Below are 16,018 nucleotides of genomic sequence, written 5' to 3'. Positions count from 1 at the left end.
TTTTCTTGTTTTTATCTTAATTTTATTATTAAAAAATATTTATTGTAAAGTGTTGTATTATAATTATTAAACGGTTTGTTGTTTTGGTAAATAATTGATTATTATGTTTCTAAATAATAAGTGATTATTTAGTTGTTTTATGAAATTATATTTGAAATTATATGAATTTTAAATTATTATTAATGTCTTCGTTTTATAATAAACAATATTACATTTTCATTCTTATTTTAGTTAGTCTTAATTATATTTAATGTTTGTATTTCTCTCTATTGGTATTATTCATTAATAACACAATGAATCTTCGATATATTCTCAATTGATTCAAATTTATTGAAAAGTTGATGACTATTATGATTAAAGATAAGTCGGATGAATTGATAAATTCTTATTGTATTTTGAAGTTAATAATTGAAACATTTTATTTGTTATTAAATTCTTATTATTTATTCTTTTATTCTTTTACTTATCTTTTTATTTCTTCTCTACTTAATCAATACATATGTTATAAAATTTAATATTATATAGTGTTATTGATAATTGTTATATTCTTTTCATTAATACTATATTTTCACAGTAATTTATAAACACTTTAGTTTTCAGAAATTGAATTATTCCATCATTAATTTGTTCATCATTTCTTTTCTCTTTCATGAAATATTCATTTTGATTTATTTTCATTTACTCTGTTTTAATTACATCAATTTATTTTCATTGATCATTTTGTTTGATATATATGAACGTCATTTCAAATATTAAATTAACCATTATGAATCTTTAAAATATATCATAATAATAACTTTCTTTAATATAACAAAATTCAATATTTTCTAACACTCTCATCACCAAACTTATTAATTAAATAATTAAGTAATAAATGAAACAGTTATCAAAATATAATATTATATTTTTTAACTTATTTATGAATGTTGTAACAAACAATTTTTATTAGTTAAATATGAAAATTGATTATTATAAATTAATTTTATAATTTTGTTAAAACTCATGGCATTATTAAACTATCTTGGTATCAATAAAACTAAAACTAAAGAATGATGAAAATTATAAAATCATTAATATTTTATTGAAAGCCAATATTGTTATTTTATTGAATTGTGATGTTAACTACTAATTAAAATCATAACACCAAGAAATACAATAAATCACAATTATTGTTACTATAATAAAAGGTTATATACAAAGTTGTTATAATAAAAGAATGAAATAATTTTATGATAGACAAAATAAAATAGAAATAAAAATCAGGTTTTGAAATGAATTATTAACATAATAAATAATAATACATTCAAATTTAATGTAACTTATTAATTATGATTTACAACTAATTAGTGTTTATTCATTCAAATAAAAGATTTATTAAATTAATTTCATAACAAACACATCAATGATAAAGATGAATTAAAATATGCAATTAAAATATCATATTAATAATAAATTATACAAATATAGTCTAAAGTAAAAGAGATAGAAATAGTAAGGGTATTAAATAAAAAGTTAATAAAGAGAATAGAGAAGTAATAAAAAAATATATTCATAATAAAGAATGAAAATAAAATTTATAGAAAAAGAAAAAAAAGGATGATAAACAAATTATTAGTTATTATGTAATTAATATTTATAAACAATAAAACAATTATGATTAAATACAATAAAACTTGAATAAAAATTATTTGAGTAGATAGTAACTAGAGTTGAATATAAAATAAAGAAATAAAACATCATAGAAAGAGTAAATATAACGTCACCAATAAACAAATACATAAGTCAGTACAAATATTATAATTAATGAGTTTTCAATTAAACAAAGAATATAATCAATAAATAACACATGAATATTCAATATTTTGTTCATTAAATTCTTAAGGTGTATGAATATTTTCATATGAAAGTATTATAGAAGAATTATGTAACAGAAAAAAAAACATATTAATTTCATACAAAATTGTTTATCACTATGTATAATATATTATGAATATGTTGAATTGTATTTCATTAACATTATAAAAATATAGATTTTAAAAAATTCTTTTTAATATTGAAATTATTTTTTTGATCAAGTTCATTACTTAGACTTAATTTGATTAGCAACCCATTTCATTCCAGCATCTAAACCACTTCCAGTAATTGCACTAGTGCTAAATATATTCCAAGTATGATCTTTGATTGTATGTAATAATAATTTATCGGATATTTGGGCAGATGATAAAGCTCCTTCCATATCTTGTTTATTTGCAAAAACAGCAATCACTGCATCTTTCAATTCTTGCTCTTTTAACATTGAGTGTAATTCATCTTTGGCAACAGATAATCTGTCTATTGCTGTTGAATCTACAACAAATATGATTGCACTACATTTTTCATAATAACACTTCCAGTAAGGTCTCAAACTGCTCTGTCCTCCTAAATCCCAAACTTTAAAATGAACATTTTCATAATCGATTGACTCTACATTAAAACCAATTGCTACAACGGTTAAACCTTAAAACACACTTATCCTTTCTTACAAAAAAGATTCCTTTTATACACTTGTTGAAAAACATCAACAACAAGAGAAGATAAAAATTAGAAAGAAGAGTAACAACAAACTAGGCATCGTTTGAATTACCTTTCCACATTGTAATTTATATAAAATAGTTGTTTTTCCTGCTGCATCTAAACCTAATATCAAAATTCGAACTTCTTCTTGACCAAAGAGAGAAGCAAACCAAGAAAATATTTGTCCTAATCTTTAACTATTCTAAATTCATAAAAAAATAAAATACAAACAACAAACCCATATAATTTATGAATTAAAAGTTCTAAATTAAAAAAGTTCAAGAAAGTGAATTATGATTTCTTTCCTCTATTGTCTTAATACTTTCTTATCTATTTGAACCTATCTCTTAAACAACTACATTGAATAATTTTTTTATTATTCCCATTGAATAATCTCATAAGTAAAATACTTTTTTTAAATAATACAATTTTTTTCTTTAAAACCTCTTTTTATTTTTTGTTCTTTGCTTTCAAATGTGATTTTAAAGGTATAACAAATGATAACAAAGAGAGAAGAGGAAATAAATAAAGAAATGAACAAAGTGAATAACAGTAGAAAAACAAGGTAGAGAAGAAAAAGAAAAAAGAAAATAGAGGTGAATAAAATAAAGGGATTGAAAGAAGAAAAAGTGGAAATGAATTAAACGAAGAACTAAAAATTTGAAAAGAAATGTCGAAGTTAGTGTTTACAACAAAAGGGAAAGAACATGTTATTAAGAAGAATGTTATTCACAACCTCAAGTCTAGTGCTTCATATAGGATTGGAAATACACAAATTATATGTGGGATTAGTACTGAGATAGTTCAAATGATTCAAGATGGAAAAGAACCACAATATATCGAGGTTGAAATAAAAAGAAGTGGATTAAATGAAGATAAATCACCTATGATTGAGAGTATTCCGATGTGGATAGAAGAAGTATTGAATGACAAAGACTTATTTGAGAATCGAGAAAAACTTCTAGTTAGTACTGAAGACAAAGAAACAAGTTTTTACCAAAAAATTCATTTGGTTAATTATATTATTGATGATGATGGATCTGTTTTTGATGTAGCAATTTTAGCAAGTATCAAAGCATTACTTACACGTTTGTTGAATGAAAATCAATAAAAAATAAAAAAAAAGAAGACTAAAAGAAGTAGTTGAGTTGCAAGAAATGAAAATTGGGTTGGATGGATTATGTTCATATGATGAGACAAAGAAATATCAATTACATTTCAATTATCACCCAATTCCATTCAGTTTCTTTATGGAAAATGGAACAAAAACAACAGCACATTTATCATTTATTCTCACTGAAACAGAAATTAATCATATTCACATCCATGGAGGTGAATCAGTTATTTCACCAGAATTGTTATTAGGATGTACTAGTAGATGTAGAACAATCTTTGATGCATACGTTAAACGCTTAATTGAATGAATTAGAATTAACATATAATTAATTAATGAATAATTCAAGCAAAAGGGGATGGTAAGTCTTTTTTTTCAGAGCCATCTAGTTTTTCTCTTTCAAATCCTTTTCCATCGTCAAAAATATCTTTAGGTTCAAGAATAATTTCTTTGTCATTTCCTTCTTTATTAATTTTCATTTTAATCATTTCATCTATATCTTTTCCTAATTCTTGAAGTCCATTTCCATCAATTTTTTCTTCTTCGTTTTCAATCATTATACATTTGTGAATTGAATTTTCTTTCTTATTTCTTCGGATTGTAACTTTATATCCTTCTTTAATAACTAGATATATCATTGCATTATTTTGTTTGTTCTCATTATTTTGTTCATCCTGATTCCTAACTCTCATAATTTCTTCTGCTTCTGTTGTGTCTGTTTCACTCATCTCTTTATTTCTTTTTAAGTTTCTTTTCAAATGCTCAACCTTTTTCAATTAAACTCCTCAATTAAATTTGAAATATATCCACGCAACATTAATAAATAGCGACATAATGTGATATGTTGGAATGAAATATCCTATGCAAAGTGTGTAGTAGTAGATATACCCTAGATTTTCTACAAATGTCTTGTTTGGATCATCTTCAAATGTCATTAACGAATGAACCATTAACACACTAATGAAAATAACCATAATCATCCCTAAAACACCTCCAATAATCAACCTATTTCTTGTTTTTCTAATTGACTCAATTGTCATTTCTGGTATGTCTTTAAAGAAAAAGTTCAAGAATGGATATTTCTCTTCTAGTCTCTTTAATATTTCTTGTGTCTTTTCGTCATATGTCTCCTTTTGGTATTTCTCTGTCTTGCTTTCGTGTTGCATCAAATTTCCTTTTTATTTTCTTTTCTTTTTTTTTCTTTTTCTATCTTTTAAATTATAACTACTCTTTAATTCTTGAAGTTAAGTCTAATAAACTATCTTATTATTCAGAAGATAACTTACTCATTAAGATATTGGTTCATTATTGTTTCGATAATAGAAGAAATTCCAAACATTATTCTGTGAAAGAATGGTTAGTGCTGAATTAATGAGAAGAATGTAAATAAAAAACATAAGAAATGGCATGAATTTAACAATAAAAATTCAGACTTTTCTTTATAACATAAAGAAAATTGAATGAATATTATTTAGTGATTAGTCAATGTACATTGTTTTATTAAATGATATTATTGTGAGATTAACAATTAAATTTTCATTGAATATATTTATTATCATTTGTTTTTAACGTTATTATCATTATTTAATAGGAAATAATAATCATATCATTATAACCATCTAACTCTGTATTAATAAATAATAATTTGAATAATTGTTACATAGTATATTATTTGTACAACCATAATTATTCTTTTAATAATTTCATTTATACTTTAATTATTTCTTTTATTCATTTATTCATTTTCATTATGAATCATTCAATCAATTGTTTGTCTAACATTTAAAATAATCAATGAGAATCTCATCATGTTTAACATGTTGCAATATAAATTCCATTGTTATTTATACAAAATTTAAATACTTCTTTCTCTTCGTATCTCATTCCTTCGTCAACTTAATTCATGACTATATTTACTATAATATTATCTATATTTTTGGTAATATCATATAATATTCATTATGTCTAAGTATAAAATATATTGTTTTATTTTTATTTAAATGTTTTGGTTGTGTCAATTACTTATTTCCATTATTCTATATTTTTTTAATAAAACGATTATTATTTGCATAATTGTGTTAAATTTATTGCTCAACTTATTGTAGTTATATTTACTATTGTTATTCTTTTGATTCATTTGATATATATTTGTTATTTTATTGATATTGTCAATGTATTTATCAGTAGTTCATGTATTTTGTTTGTTTTTATTAATATATTCTTTAGCATTTAATATTAGAATGTAAACTGATCTTTAATAATATTGGTATTTTCTTTATTATTTGTTTCAATACATATTTAGCATTCGTAATTCTATTAACTATACTCATTCCATAAATATTATTTTTATATTCTTATTCTTTTCTTTAAGTTTTAATTTCATATTAGTAATGAATGAAAATAATATGCACGTGAATTGTTTTATGTATTCATTCTTTATGTTGGCATAACTTAGTTATTATTTATTCTTGTACATTAAGAATGAAGGTACAAATAAATGTCATTTAATACTCTAAAACAAAAAAATCCAATTTAAAGTTATTAAATTACAAATAAAAATACAAAATGTTGAATAACAGTTCTATAGTTAATACAAGAGAGTATTATACTCTAAAAACAAACAATTATTAATGTTTTTTTTTTAAAATAAAATATACAGAAAATGAAACAATGCAAATGATAATATCTATGTTTTAAGAAGTAGTAATGAAATGTCAATAAAAAGAAAAGATGAATGAATAGTTAATAGAATTATGCATTAAACTTGTATATTAATCAAATGAATTGTGAATATATAGAAATACAAAGAAAGAAATGTGTAAATTACATTGTATTGTAATAAAAAGTACTAATACAATATTTTAAATTTATATATAAAACAGTATATAACGATTCAAATAAATATAAATTCTGAGTAGTAAGAAATGAATAATTTCATATAGATTACAAATGAATTAAAAACAATTGAATATATGAGATATACAATACAAATAATTTATATTTTAATTAAACATTGATGATGAAATACATAAATTTAATTAAAACAATCATAAAATTGAAACTGTAATTATCAACTCAAATCATTTTACTAATATAATAATTATTAATCCTTCTTATTGTATTAATTTTGAATGTATTTACATAAGTATCTAATAAATATACCAAATTAAAAAGAGATATACAATTATTAATTATTTTATGCTATACACTTTTGTTTTCTGTATTGAAATATAATCACAAAATGTCTATTTAATAATAAATTAATATTTTATTAACAAATGATATTCATAAAACTATACGAAGAAGACTAATAAAATGAAACTAACGAAAAAATTAATAAATAACAATGATAAAAATAGTTTTAAATGAGTCAAAGAATTAGAGTTGAGATTAAGATAGTCTCAAGAGAATAGAAATAAGAAATAACTTTAGGATTGAAAAAAAGATATAGAAAGTTCTTATAATAATATGAAGAATGTTCTTAATTTTTTTAAATCATATATTACGTCATAAGGTTTTATCTCAGTTCATTTGAGAATTATGAAAAGAAAAAATTCATTAATTCTTTTACAAAGTGAATTTACAATATCTTTTGAAATAGTTGCATTAAAAAAACGAACCATTACCACAACTCTCCACAGTAAGTTACAGTATAAGGAGAAGATGTTGGAACAAAACAAGTTTTTGATGTTGAAATTTTAGAGGAAAGACTATAGTATCTATTTCTTACAGCATGTGCAGTTCTTCCTTTTAACAAGTTAGCAATTTTACTCCATGAGTTACGATATTTGTTATACCCTTGAATTATAACAGAATCCTCTTTGGGAGTCCATTCACTTGTGTCAATCATTGGAGAGATATGATTTATATAACGTTCTCTACACTGCTTTCTGGATCGACTCCCAACAAACTCAGCAATTTCAACCCATCGAGACTTTCCAAACTTATTTACAGCATCAAGTAATTTACGGTCTTCTTCTACAGACCAGTTACATGCAGGTTTTCTGACAACTTTCCTTGTAAAACTTATAGGAACAGAATTTGAGATAGGAGATTCTTGTACAACTTGGTTGAAACAAGAATTTGTGTTTTGAGGTGATTGCATAATAAAATTAAAGACTGTATGTTTAATTTTATATAGGTTTTTATTTTATATCTTAGAAAGCTTTGAAGTAGTGGGAGTTAGAGACATAAGAAAAGATTGCGATAAATAATAATTTTAATAATAAGAAATAACTATTCTTAAATATTTGATTCTTAAATTCTCTTTATTAGAACTTCAGAAAAGAAGATTTTCTTTTTGATGAGTCATTACCCCCTTCATTTTTTTCTATGACCAAAAGATATGGTTGTAATAATAACAGGAATTTTTTTAAACACAAACATAATACTCTATTCTTCTCAAATAAAAAAAGAAACAAACTTAATTTTATTTAACTAACAAAATTGAAAAAAATATTCTTTGTCAAATAGTTATAACAGTTACCCAAAAAGTGATACTAGAAAAAGGGGTGGTGACATTTTTAAATAAAGCAACTAACAAAAGCTTCTACTTTTTTAATTTCAGGAAACAATGAAACAACACTAATTGAACTCTATTTAAAAAATTAAAAAACAAATCCAAATTGTTATCAAAAGAATTATCTTTGATACCGTTTGAAATTTCTGATATTTTATTAAAATAAATTAGTTAAATAAAACTTAATGATGAAATAGAGTATTTTATTTAATATTCTTCATAATGAACAATAGGACCTTTTAGATTCTCAGGATCAAAATACTTTAAATTTTCAAGATAAATAGCGGCTGCATATCCTGAAATTCCCATTCCTATTAAACACCGATAGTCATATGCTTTTCTTAAACACTCTAAAGCCTTTTTTTTACACCATTCTTCTAAAATAGTTACTGTTTGACAGTATTTTAATAATACTAATGAATATTGCTCTAATATAGCTGCATATAATCTTCCATGTGAAATATCCCGATGAAATTCTGCAATAGGTAAAAGAACTTCTTCAGCGATTTGAATAGGATTAGAACATGCTTGTGTCATAAAATAATTTCTTAATGCTTTAAATAAATACATATGGTATGGACTCATTTTTCTTAAAGGTCTAAAGAACCAACGATAACGACTTTCATGTTTAAATTGCATAATAGCCTTTTCTTCTGCTTCATAAAAAAATATTTCTTCTTGTGTTGATTTTCTTTTACAAGTATGACAAATCCATTCATTTTCATCAGGATAAATAAGTCCCCCACAATAAATACAATCAAAAACTCTCCAATTATCTATTCCTTTTGTACATAACACACAATCACAATCAAACCCATAGTAATCATGATAATATCTTATTCTTTTAGAATTAACATTAGGAAATGAATATGAAATTGTTAACTCTGTTCCAACTTCAATATCTTTTAATGCTGTGTAATACATAGTATCACCAACAGTATGCCATCCCATATTTTCTGAACATGAATGATTAACCAAACTACATCCCATAAAAACACCAAACCCTTCTTGGAAATCTAATGAAAAAGAGTTTGTATGAATCCCATTAACAATTTTTCTTAATTCATCCAATACAACTTCATATTTAAATTGATATGAATTATTTTTAAATTCATTAAACATCCATTGTACATGATTTTCAAATTCATTTTCTCTACTTGGATTTTGTGCTAATTGTGCAACAAATGAAGGTGTAGCAGTAGCATTTCCTTCATAAACTTTTTTAATTAACTCAAATGTTGAATCTTTATTTTCATCTTTAGTTTCAGGACCAATATATAAAATAGATGCTCGTTCTTTAAATACTAATTCTCCAGCTTTTATAGGTCGACAACAAATGACACCTCGTCCTTTCCCAGGAATATCTTCCATAACCCATTTTCGTTTAGGGAAATCACCTTCAAATAATTCTTCATATGAATTATAAATTGGCATATTTTTTCTATCAATAAAATCAGTTCTACTAGGTATTAAAATGTCATAGTTATGATCAATAGAATCATTTAACTCTGGATATATTCCTTTCTGCATACTTTAATTCTCGAAAACCACTTCGATCTTCCTCTTATTTTTTTTATTAGTTCATATTATTTCATTATGATAAAATAAATTATATTTTTACTATTCTTTCTACAAACACAAAAAACGAAAGAAACTTTTTTGATAAATTAATAAAAAGTTAATTTGTTTTTTCATCTCCATCTAAAAGTGCTTTAGTTTCTTCTGGTTGTTTAGCAGCATCAAGATGAGAATAATCAAAGAATGGAGCAGCAATTCTAAGATATCCGTTGTAAATGAAAAGTCCTTCAAGAAGGAAGAAGAATCCTGCGAGTTGAAGATATGACCAATCATTCCAACTTTCTCCAAGTGGAGAGTCATCAGCAACAAAAAGACCAATAATTAATTGAACAATCCAAATACATGCAGTTCTAAGACCTTCAAGAATAGTTCTAATAACAGCAGATGAAACAAGAGTAACAAACATACCAAACAAATTATATGCAAGAATGACAATAGAATAAATCAAACACATACAAAGAATAAATGGTGATTTAACTAACATATAGAATGTATCTGTAGTTGATTCATAAACTCCATTACCTGCATTAGATGGAATAATATATTGTACAATAGTTAAACAAATACCTGAACAAATTAATCCTCCCCACATACCTTCAAGACCGACAATAAGAATTGGATCAGTATTGGCATCTTTAAGAAGGAATTCTTCAATAACAATTTGTGATGCTTGAATAACTTGAGCGGCAATAACTAAACAAATACCAATAATTTCAAGATAAAGTTCTACACTTCCTTTTTCACTATAATCACCATAAACATCTTCTACAATAATTGGATCTTTTGTTGGTGCCATAAGACATGAGAATGCAACAACAACAAGTGCAAATGCTACAAATGCAACACCAACCCATTGATAAGCATATACTTTTCTCTTTAAGAAGACTTTAGTGAAAATAGCAGAGAAAATAGTCATTGATCCTCTTAACATTTGCCAAATAGATGCTGGAATCCATAATAAACCAACATTAGATAAAGCAGTAGCACAAAGATCACAACAAGCTGGAATAGCAACAATTAAATAAGTTTTGAAATGAGATTGTCCTGGTTTTGTTTCATGTCCTTCTTCAGCTTTCTTTCCAAAGAATTTTTGGATTAAATGTTTTCCTTCAAATACAAATAAACATCCAAACATACCTATGAACATCATTTCAGTTTGGAACCATGGTTTTTCAAATGAATGAACATCTCCATTAAGTCCTTCTCCTTCAATTGAGAAAATCATTTTTTGGAATACAACAGTGCATGTCCCAAAAAGGAGCATACCTGCAATAACAATGGCTTTAGCTAAGAGTGATGCCATTATCAATATGAAATAATTCAATGTTTTTAAGTTTTAGTTTTTGCTTTCTCTTTCATATAGAATCTTCCGTTTATTCTTTTTTTATCTTCTCTTTTTGAACGAATCATATCTTACATATTTAAAATGCAATTTCTGAGTTTTATTTGTTTATTATTTAATTGGTGTTATAGTATCTTTTAGAACTTTCTCTTCATTATTTTTCATCTTTTTCTTGTAGAGCTTTTAAAAGATCTATTAAATATTTTTTTCATAGATCAAATTTTTATTGTTGTTTCAGTAAAAAGAAGAATAAAACTAAAACAATGTAGTTTATTTTATTATAAATATTAAAAAAAAAAAGAAAAACAAAAAAAAGAAACCAACTGAGAAAAAAGAACAAAAAACAATCCAGAAAGTCACGAGATGAATAGAATTACAGGGACATTATTATTAATTCCACGAGAACAATATCCACAAGGAATTCGAGCAAATTTGAATGAAACATATAATAGTATAATGAAAGTAATTCGACATTATGATCAATGGAAAGTGATGATAAAAAACTTTTTTCATTCACAATTATTTTGGGGGATTATATCAATGATTATTTGTGGATATTGGAATAGTGTATTTCAAATATATGCCGATTCAATTGCAGGATTTTGGAAATATAAACATCAACCATTTATATTAATGGATATATTTTTTGATATATTACCATATATTCAATCAAATAAAATATCTGATTTATATTTAAAATATTGTATTATTATAACTATTATCAGATTTTTATTTACTCCTTTACGTTCAATTATTCTTAGAAGATATTGTTTTATTCAAGCTGTTATCTTTCTTTTTAGAGGTTTTAGTGTATTTGCAACATTATTACCAAATCCAATGAATAGTTGTAAATCAAATGTAATTGGAAATCCATTTGTAGAAGGATTTTATGTAATGTTAGGATATCATCATACATGTGCAGATTTATTATTTTCTGGTCATACAGCAAATTTAACACTATGTGCATTTATTTGGGAATATTATTCAGAAAAAGTACCATTTTTTAATCCTTTAATAGAAAGGATTTGTGCATGGATTATTGCATTTATTGGATATTTTATATTTCTTTCAAATCATTTTCATTATTCATGTGATGTATTTATTGGATTTATTGTTGCTTCACTTCTCTTTAATTTATATCACACTTATATTAAAACTATTTCTACTAGAAATAATTTCTTTAATTCTTTCTTAAGATGGTTTGAAGAAGACTCTTTAGAAATTCCTAAATTAGTTAGACTTGCATCAAAAAAAACTCTTCTTCAATAGATTTGTTGTATTCTGTTCTGTATAGAAATCATATTGAATGTAATTACATTTATTTTTAATAATTTTAATATTTTTTAGATTAAACATCAAAGTTTTCATTAATTAATTCAATAATTAGAATTATAATAAATTAAATTATTAATAAAACTAAAGAAACCCTAACAATTTAAAATTTAATTCATTTATACATTAATGGAAGAAGTTCATCCTATCTTTGATTTATTTGAAAAAGCTAATACTCCATTAACTAAAGCAACTTTATTATCTATTGAAACAACGATTCAATCAAAAAAATTAGAAATTAATAATATGACAGTATATTCATTATTAGTTGAATTAATTAATCAATCATTACCTTCACCACAATCAATTAAAACTTTTGAATTACAAATTCAATTTTTACTTCAAATAATTGAAAAAATTCCAATGCCTATAATTGCTAATGATTTAAATAGAATTTTACCATTAATTAATGGTATTCAAGTATATTATAAAGAAAATACAAAAAATATTAAATTTTTATTTAAAATATATTCTTCAATTATTCCTAAAATTCCAAAAAGTTCATATGAACAATTAAATAATATTATGGTTGATTTATTTGAATCATTAGAAACAATTCCAGATAATTGTGAAACTGCTTATGATCAATGTATTGTTACTTTAATTTCTGAATCTTCTTTTAAATCATCATTTGGAAAGAAATTAGTTACTACTCTTTTAAAAAAATTATCAAGTAAAAATACTTCTATTGTTGCTAAAACTTTACATCTTATTTCTCGTCTTCTTTCTAAGTTATCAGGAAAATTAGCTAATTCATTAATTAATAAATTAACAGAATTATCTACTACTGCTGTTGAAACTCCTTTATTAGTTGCTTTATATAAAAGTTATACTTCTGCTTTAATGAATAAAATGGAACCAAAAGTTGTAGAAGCTATTTCTAATTCACTTATAAATCATCCACCTACTTCATTTGATATTCAATCATCAATTGCTTATTCAACTACTTTATTTAATCTTCCTATTGCAATTTCAAAATATAATACTCAATTGGCATGTGAAACACTTGAAACATGTATTAGAATTGTTGGAAAATATTATCTTGATGCAGGAGAGAATGCAAAACAATATACTGATTTATTAGGTAATATTTTAACAAGAGCATTTACAGAACCATTTGTATCAATAGAACCAAGTCCAGTGAAGTACGTTATTTCATATGTTGTAGAAACATTATTTAATAAAAAGAATCATTTATTATTTGAAGAAACATTAAAAATAGCTAAAAAGTTATTTATTCATGGAAAACCTAATTTTATAAATCAATTTGCTCCTTTATTAACTTTAATGAATAAATTTTATGAAAATACTGCTATTAGAGAATCTGTTGAAAAATGTTTAATTTCATCATTTGAACATTTAGGTGTTAAATGTGTATTAGAAATTCTTCCATTAAATTTAGATGTGTCTATTGTTCAAAGAGGAAGTGATGGTAATCTTATTAATCATAGTTATCTTATTTCTGTTTTATTAAAATGTCATTTAAGAGAAGAATTAAAATTTTATTATTCATTATATCAAACTTGTATTCCAATGATTAATAAATTAATTGCTAAATCCATTGAATTAAATACTCAAGTTGAAACTAAAAATTTACAAATAATTAAAAATCATTTTATTTCATTACTTCTTGTATTTATGAATGATCCAACTGATTATGAATATTTCCCAGAAATGACTGATCTTATTATTGAATATTTAAATGATGAAGAAAGAACTAAATTAGGATGTGATATAATTAATAGAGCTATTCTTCATCATATTAAACAACCAGAAGTTATTCAAAAAATGTCTCAAAAATTAGTATTAACATTATTTAATGTATTATCAAAAAAAACTACAGTTCTTCAACAAAAACCAATATTAAAATGTATTGAAAATATATTAAAACAAACACAAGGTGAAATGGCAAATATTTTATTTAAAAATGTTATTGTTCAAATTATTAAACATAAAGAATTACTTGAAAATGATATTACTATTATTCGTACTGTTGGACTTATTAATTTAAGTATTTTATTTATTCCTGCTTTAAATGAATCTTCAATAGAAATTTATTTAAACGCTCTTGTTCCAATGTTAACTGTTAGTGTTCAAAGAATTGTAAAATCTACATTAAAGGCATTAGCTGAACTTACTAGATTACAAGGAACTTATATGTTTAATAAACATAGAGTTGATATTGAGACATGGTTCGTTATGGGAACATATAATGATAAAGTATATGAACGTGCAATTCTTAGAGGTTATTATGTTTATTTAGAAGTTATTAAATCATTAAGTAGAACTGAATTAAATCAAAAAGCTGTTGAATTTCTTGCTTTAGTTATTAGACTAACAAAAGAAAATAATAGAAAAACAAGAGAAGAATCATTTGAAATGATTGATAAAATGGGTGTATTATATGATGGACATTATAGTAAAGTACTTGAAATGATTTGTGCATTTATTGGAGAAGATCCTCATATTACATCATGTGCATTTATTGCATTAGGAAGATTTTTAATTAAAGGATATGATCATTTATCTGAAAATACTAAGAAAGTAGTGTTTGATATTTGTATTAATAAATTAAGTAAATCAAGAGAAGAAAATAAAAGCATTATTAGTACAATTAAAGCATTATTAAAACTTGATAATGATATGTTTAAAGAACGAATGCCTGATATCTTAAATGCATTTGGTAAATTAAATGAAGATAATAGAAGATATTATCGAATGGAAATTAAACAATTTATTGAAAAATTAATTAGAAAGTATGGAGAAGATACTGTAGAAGAAGGAGTTGTTGGAGTTGGAAAAGAATTAATTCAAATGGCAAAGAAATATAGAAAAGATAAAAAGAGAAGAGAAAGAAAAGAAAAGGAACGTGGAAAAAATATAAAAGGAAAGAATGAAGATAATGAAGAAGATATTATTGAAGGATATGAAAGTGAAGATGAAAATGAAGAAAAAGATGAAAGAAAAAGAATGATAGAATCAGAAGATGTTGATTTATTACAAATGAAATTTGTAAAAGAAACTGTACCAAAGAAAATGAGAAAAATAGGAGAGACTGACTTCCCAGTTGATGCTGAAGGTAAGTTAGTAGTTAATGAAGAAGAACAAAATGAAAGTGAAGAAGGTGTTGAAGAAGAACAAAACGAAGATGGAATGGAAAAAGAAAAGAAAGTAGTTGAACAAAAAACACCAAAAACAAGAACCTTTGAAAGAAAGTTGTTAAAAAAGAAACTTGAACAAAGTGAAAGAAAGAAAAGAATTAATGACGAAGTTGGAAAGAGGTTTAAAGCTAAAAAAGCTCAAGGAGATGTTATGAAGAATGGAGTACAGCCATATGCTTATGTTCCATTAAAACGATCCACAAAGAAAACTAAATTAGAAACAGAAACAGCTTTTAAAACATTAATGAAAAAGGATAAAGGAAGTGTCAGTCTAAAAAAACCAATTAGACTTTCAAGAAAAAGAACAATAAAGAAATAAAGATTGAATAACATTGAATGGTTTTTTATAATAATAAATTTGTTATTACTTTTATTAAATGAAAAATATTAATTTTTTGGATTTAAAGAAATTGTTAAGA

General features: G+C 23.8%; 8 protein-coding genes across 8 annotated transcripts; 3 read left to right on the top strand and 5 right to left on the bottom strand.

The window, feature by feature from the left end:
* Nucleotides 1–2,080: 2,080 nt before the first annotated feature.
* On the bottom strand, nt 2,081–2,795 carry EHI_092730 (ADP-ribosylation factor, putative; the record flags this gene model as incomplete). The annotated part of the gene is made up of 3 exons (XM_646151.1): nt 2,081–2,481; nt 2,605–2,744; nt 2,785–2,795. The coding sequence occupies 3 exons, from the start codon at nt 2,793–2,795 to the stop codon at nt 2,081–2,083; spliced, it is 552 nt and encodes a 183-aa protein (XP_651243.1).
* A 428-nt stretch (nt 2,796–3,223) lies between these two features.
* On the top strand, nt 3,224–3,977 carry EHI_092720 (uncharacterized protein; the record flags this gene model as incomplete). Its single annotated transcript, XM_644404.1, has 2 exons — nt 3,224–3,641; nt 3,697–3,977. The coding sequence occupies 2 exons, from the start codon at nt 3,224–3,226 to the stop codon at nt 3,975–3,977; spliced, it is 699 nt and encodes a 232-aa protein (XP_649496.1).
* Nucleotides 3,978–4,011: 34 nt separating this feature from the next.
* On the bottom strand, nt 4,012–4,395 carry EHI_092710 (uncharacterized protein; the record flags this gene model as incomplete). The annotated part of the gene is made up of 1 exon (XM_646149.1): nt 4,012–4,395. One exon carries the CDS (start codon nt 4,393–4,395, stop codon nt 4,012–4,014), a length of 384 nt encoding a protein of 127 aa, XP_651241.1.
* Nucleotides 4,396–7,289: 2,894 nt separating this feature from the next.
* EHI_092700 (myb-like DNA-binding domain containing protein) lies at nt 7,290–7,772 on the bottom strand (the record flags this gene model as incomplete). Its single annotated transcript, XM_646147.1, has 1 exon — nt 7,290–7,772. One exon carries the CDS (start codon nt 7,770–7,772, stop codon nt 7,290–7,292), a length of 483 nt encoding a protein of 160 aa, XP_651239.1.
* Nucleotides 7,773–8,393: 621 nt separating this feature from the next.
* EHI_092690 (uncharacterized protein) lies at nt 8,394–9,716 on the bottom strand (the record flags this gene model as incomplete). Its single annotated transcript, XM_646146.2, has 1 exon — nt 8,394–9,716. One exon carries the CDS (start codon nt 9,714–9,716, stop codon nt 8,394–8,396), a length of 1,323 nt encoding a protein of 440 aa, XP_651238.2.
* A 148-nt stretch (nt 9,717–9,864) lies between these two features.
* Nucleotides 9,865–11,067, bottom strand: EHI_092680 (uncharacterized protein; the record flags this gene model as incomplete). Its single annotated transcript, XM_001913418.1, has 1 exon — nt 9,865–11,067. The coding sequence occupies one exon, from the start codon at nt 11,065–11,067 to the stop codon at nt 9,865–9,867; it is 1,203 nt and encodes a 400-aa protein (XP_001913453.1).
* Nucleotides 11,068–11,469: 402 nt separating this feature from the next.
* On the top strand, nt 11,470–12,375 carry EHI_092670 (uncharacterized protein; the record flags this gene model as incomplete). The annotated part of the gene is made up of 1 exon (XM_645584.1): nt 11,470–12,375. One exon carries the CDS (start codon nt 11,470–11,472, stop codon nt 12,373–12,375), a length of 906 nt encoding a protein of 301 aa, XP_650676.1.
* A 192-nt stretch (nt 12,376–12,567) lies between these two features.
* On the top strand, nt 12,568–15,918 carry EHI_092660 (uncharacterized protein; the record flags this gene model as incomplete). Its single annotated transcript, XM_645585.1, has 1 exon — nt 12,568–15,918. The coding sequence occupies one exon, from the start codon at nt 12,568–12,570 to the stop codon at nt 15,916–15,918; it is 3,351 nt and encodes a 1,116-aa protein (XP_650677.1).
* Between the last annotated feature and the right edge of the window lie 100 nt (nt 15,919–16,018).

This window comes from Entamoeba histolytica, genomic scaffold (genome assembly GCF_000208925.1).
Source record: "Entamoeba histolytica HM-1:IMSS scf_1104750517707 genomic scaffold, whole genome shotgun sequence".
In the NCBI taxonomy this organism is placed as follows: Eukaryota; Evosea; order Mastigamoebida; family Endamoebidae; genus Entamoeba; species Entamoeba histolytica.
This window is presented reverse-complemented; position numbering and strand designations above follow the sequence as displayed.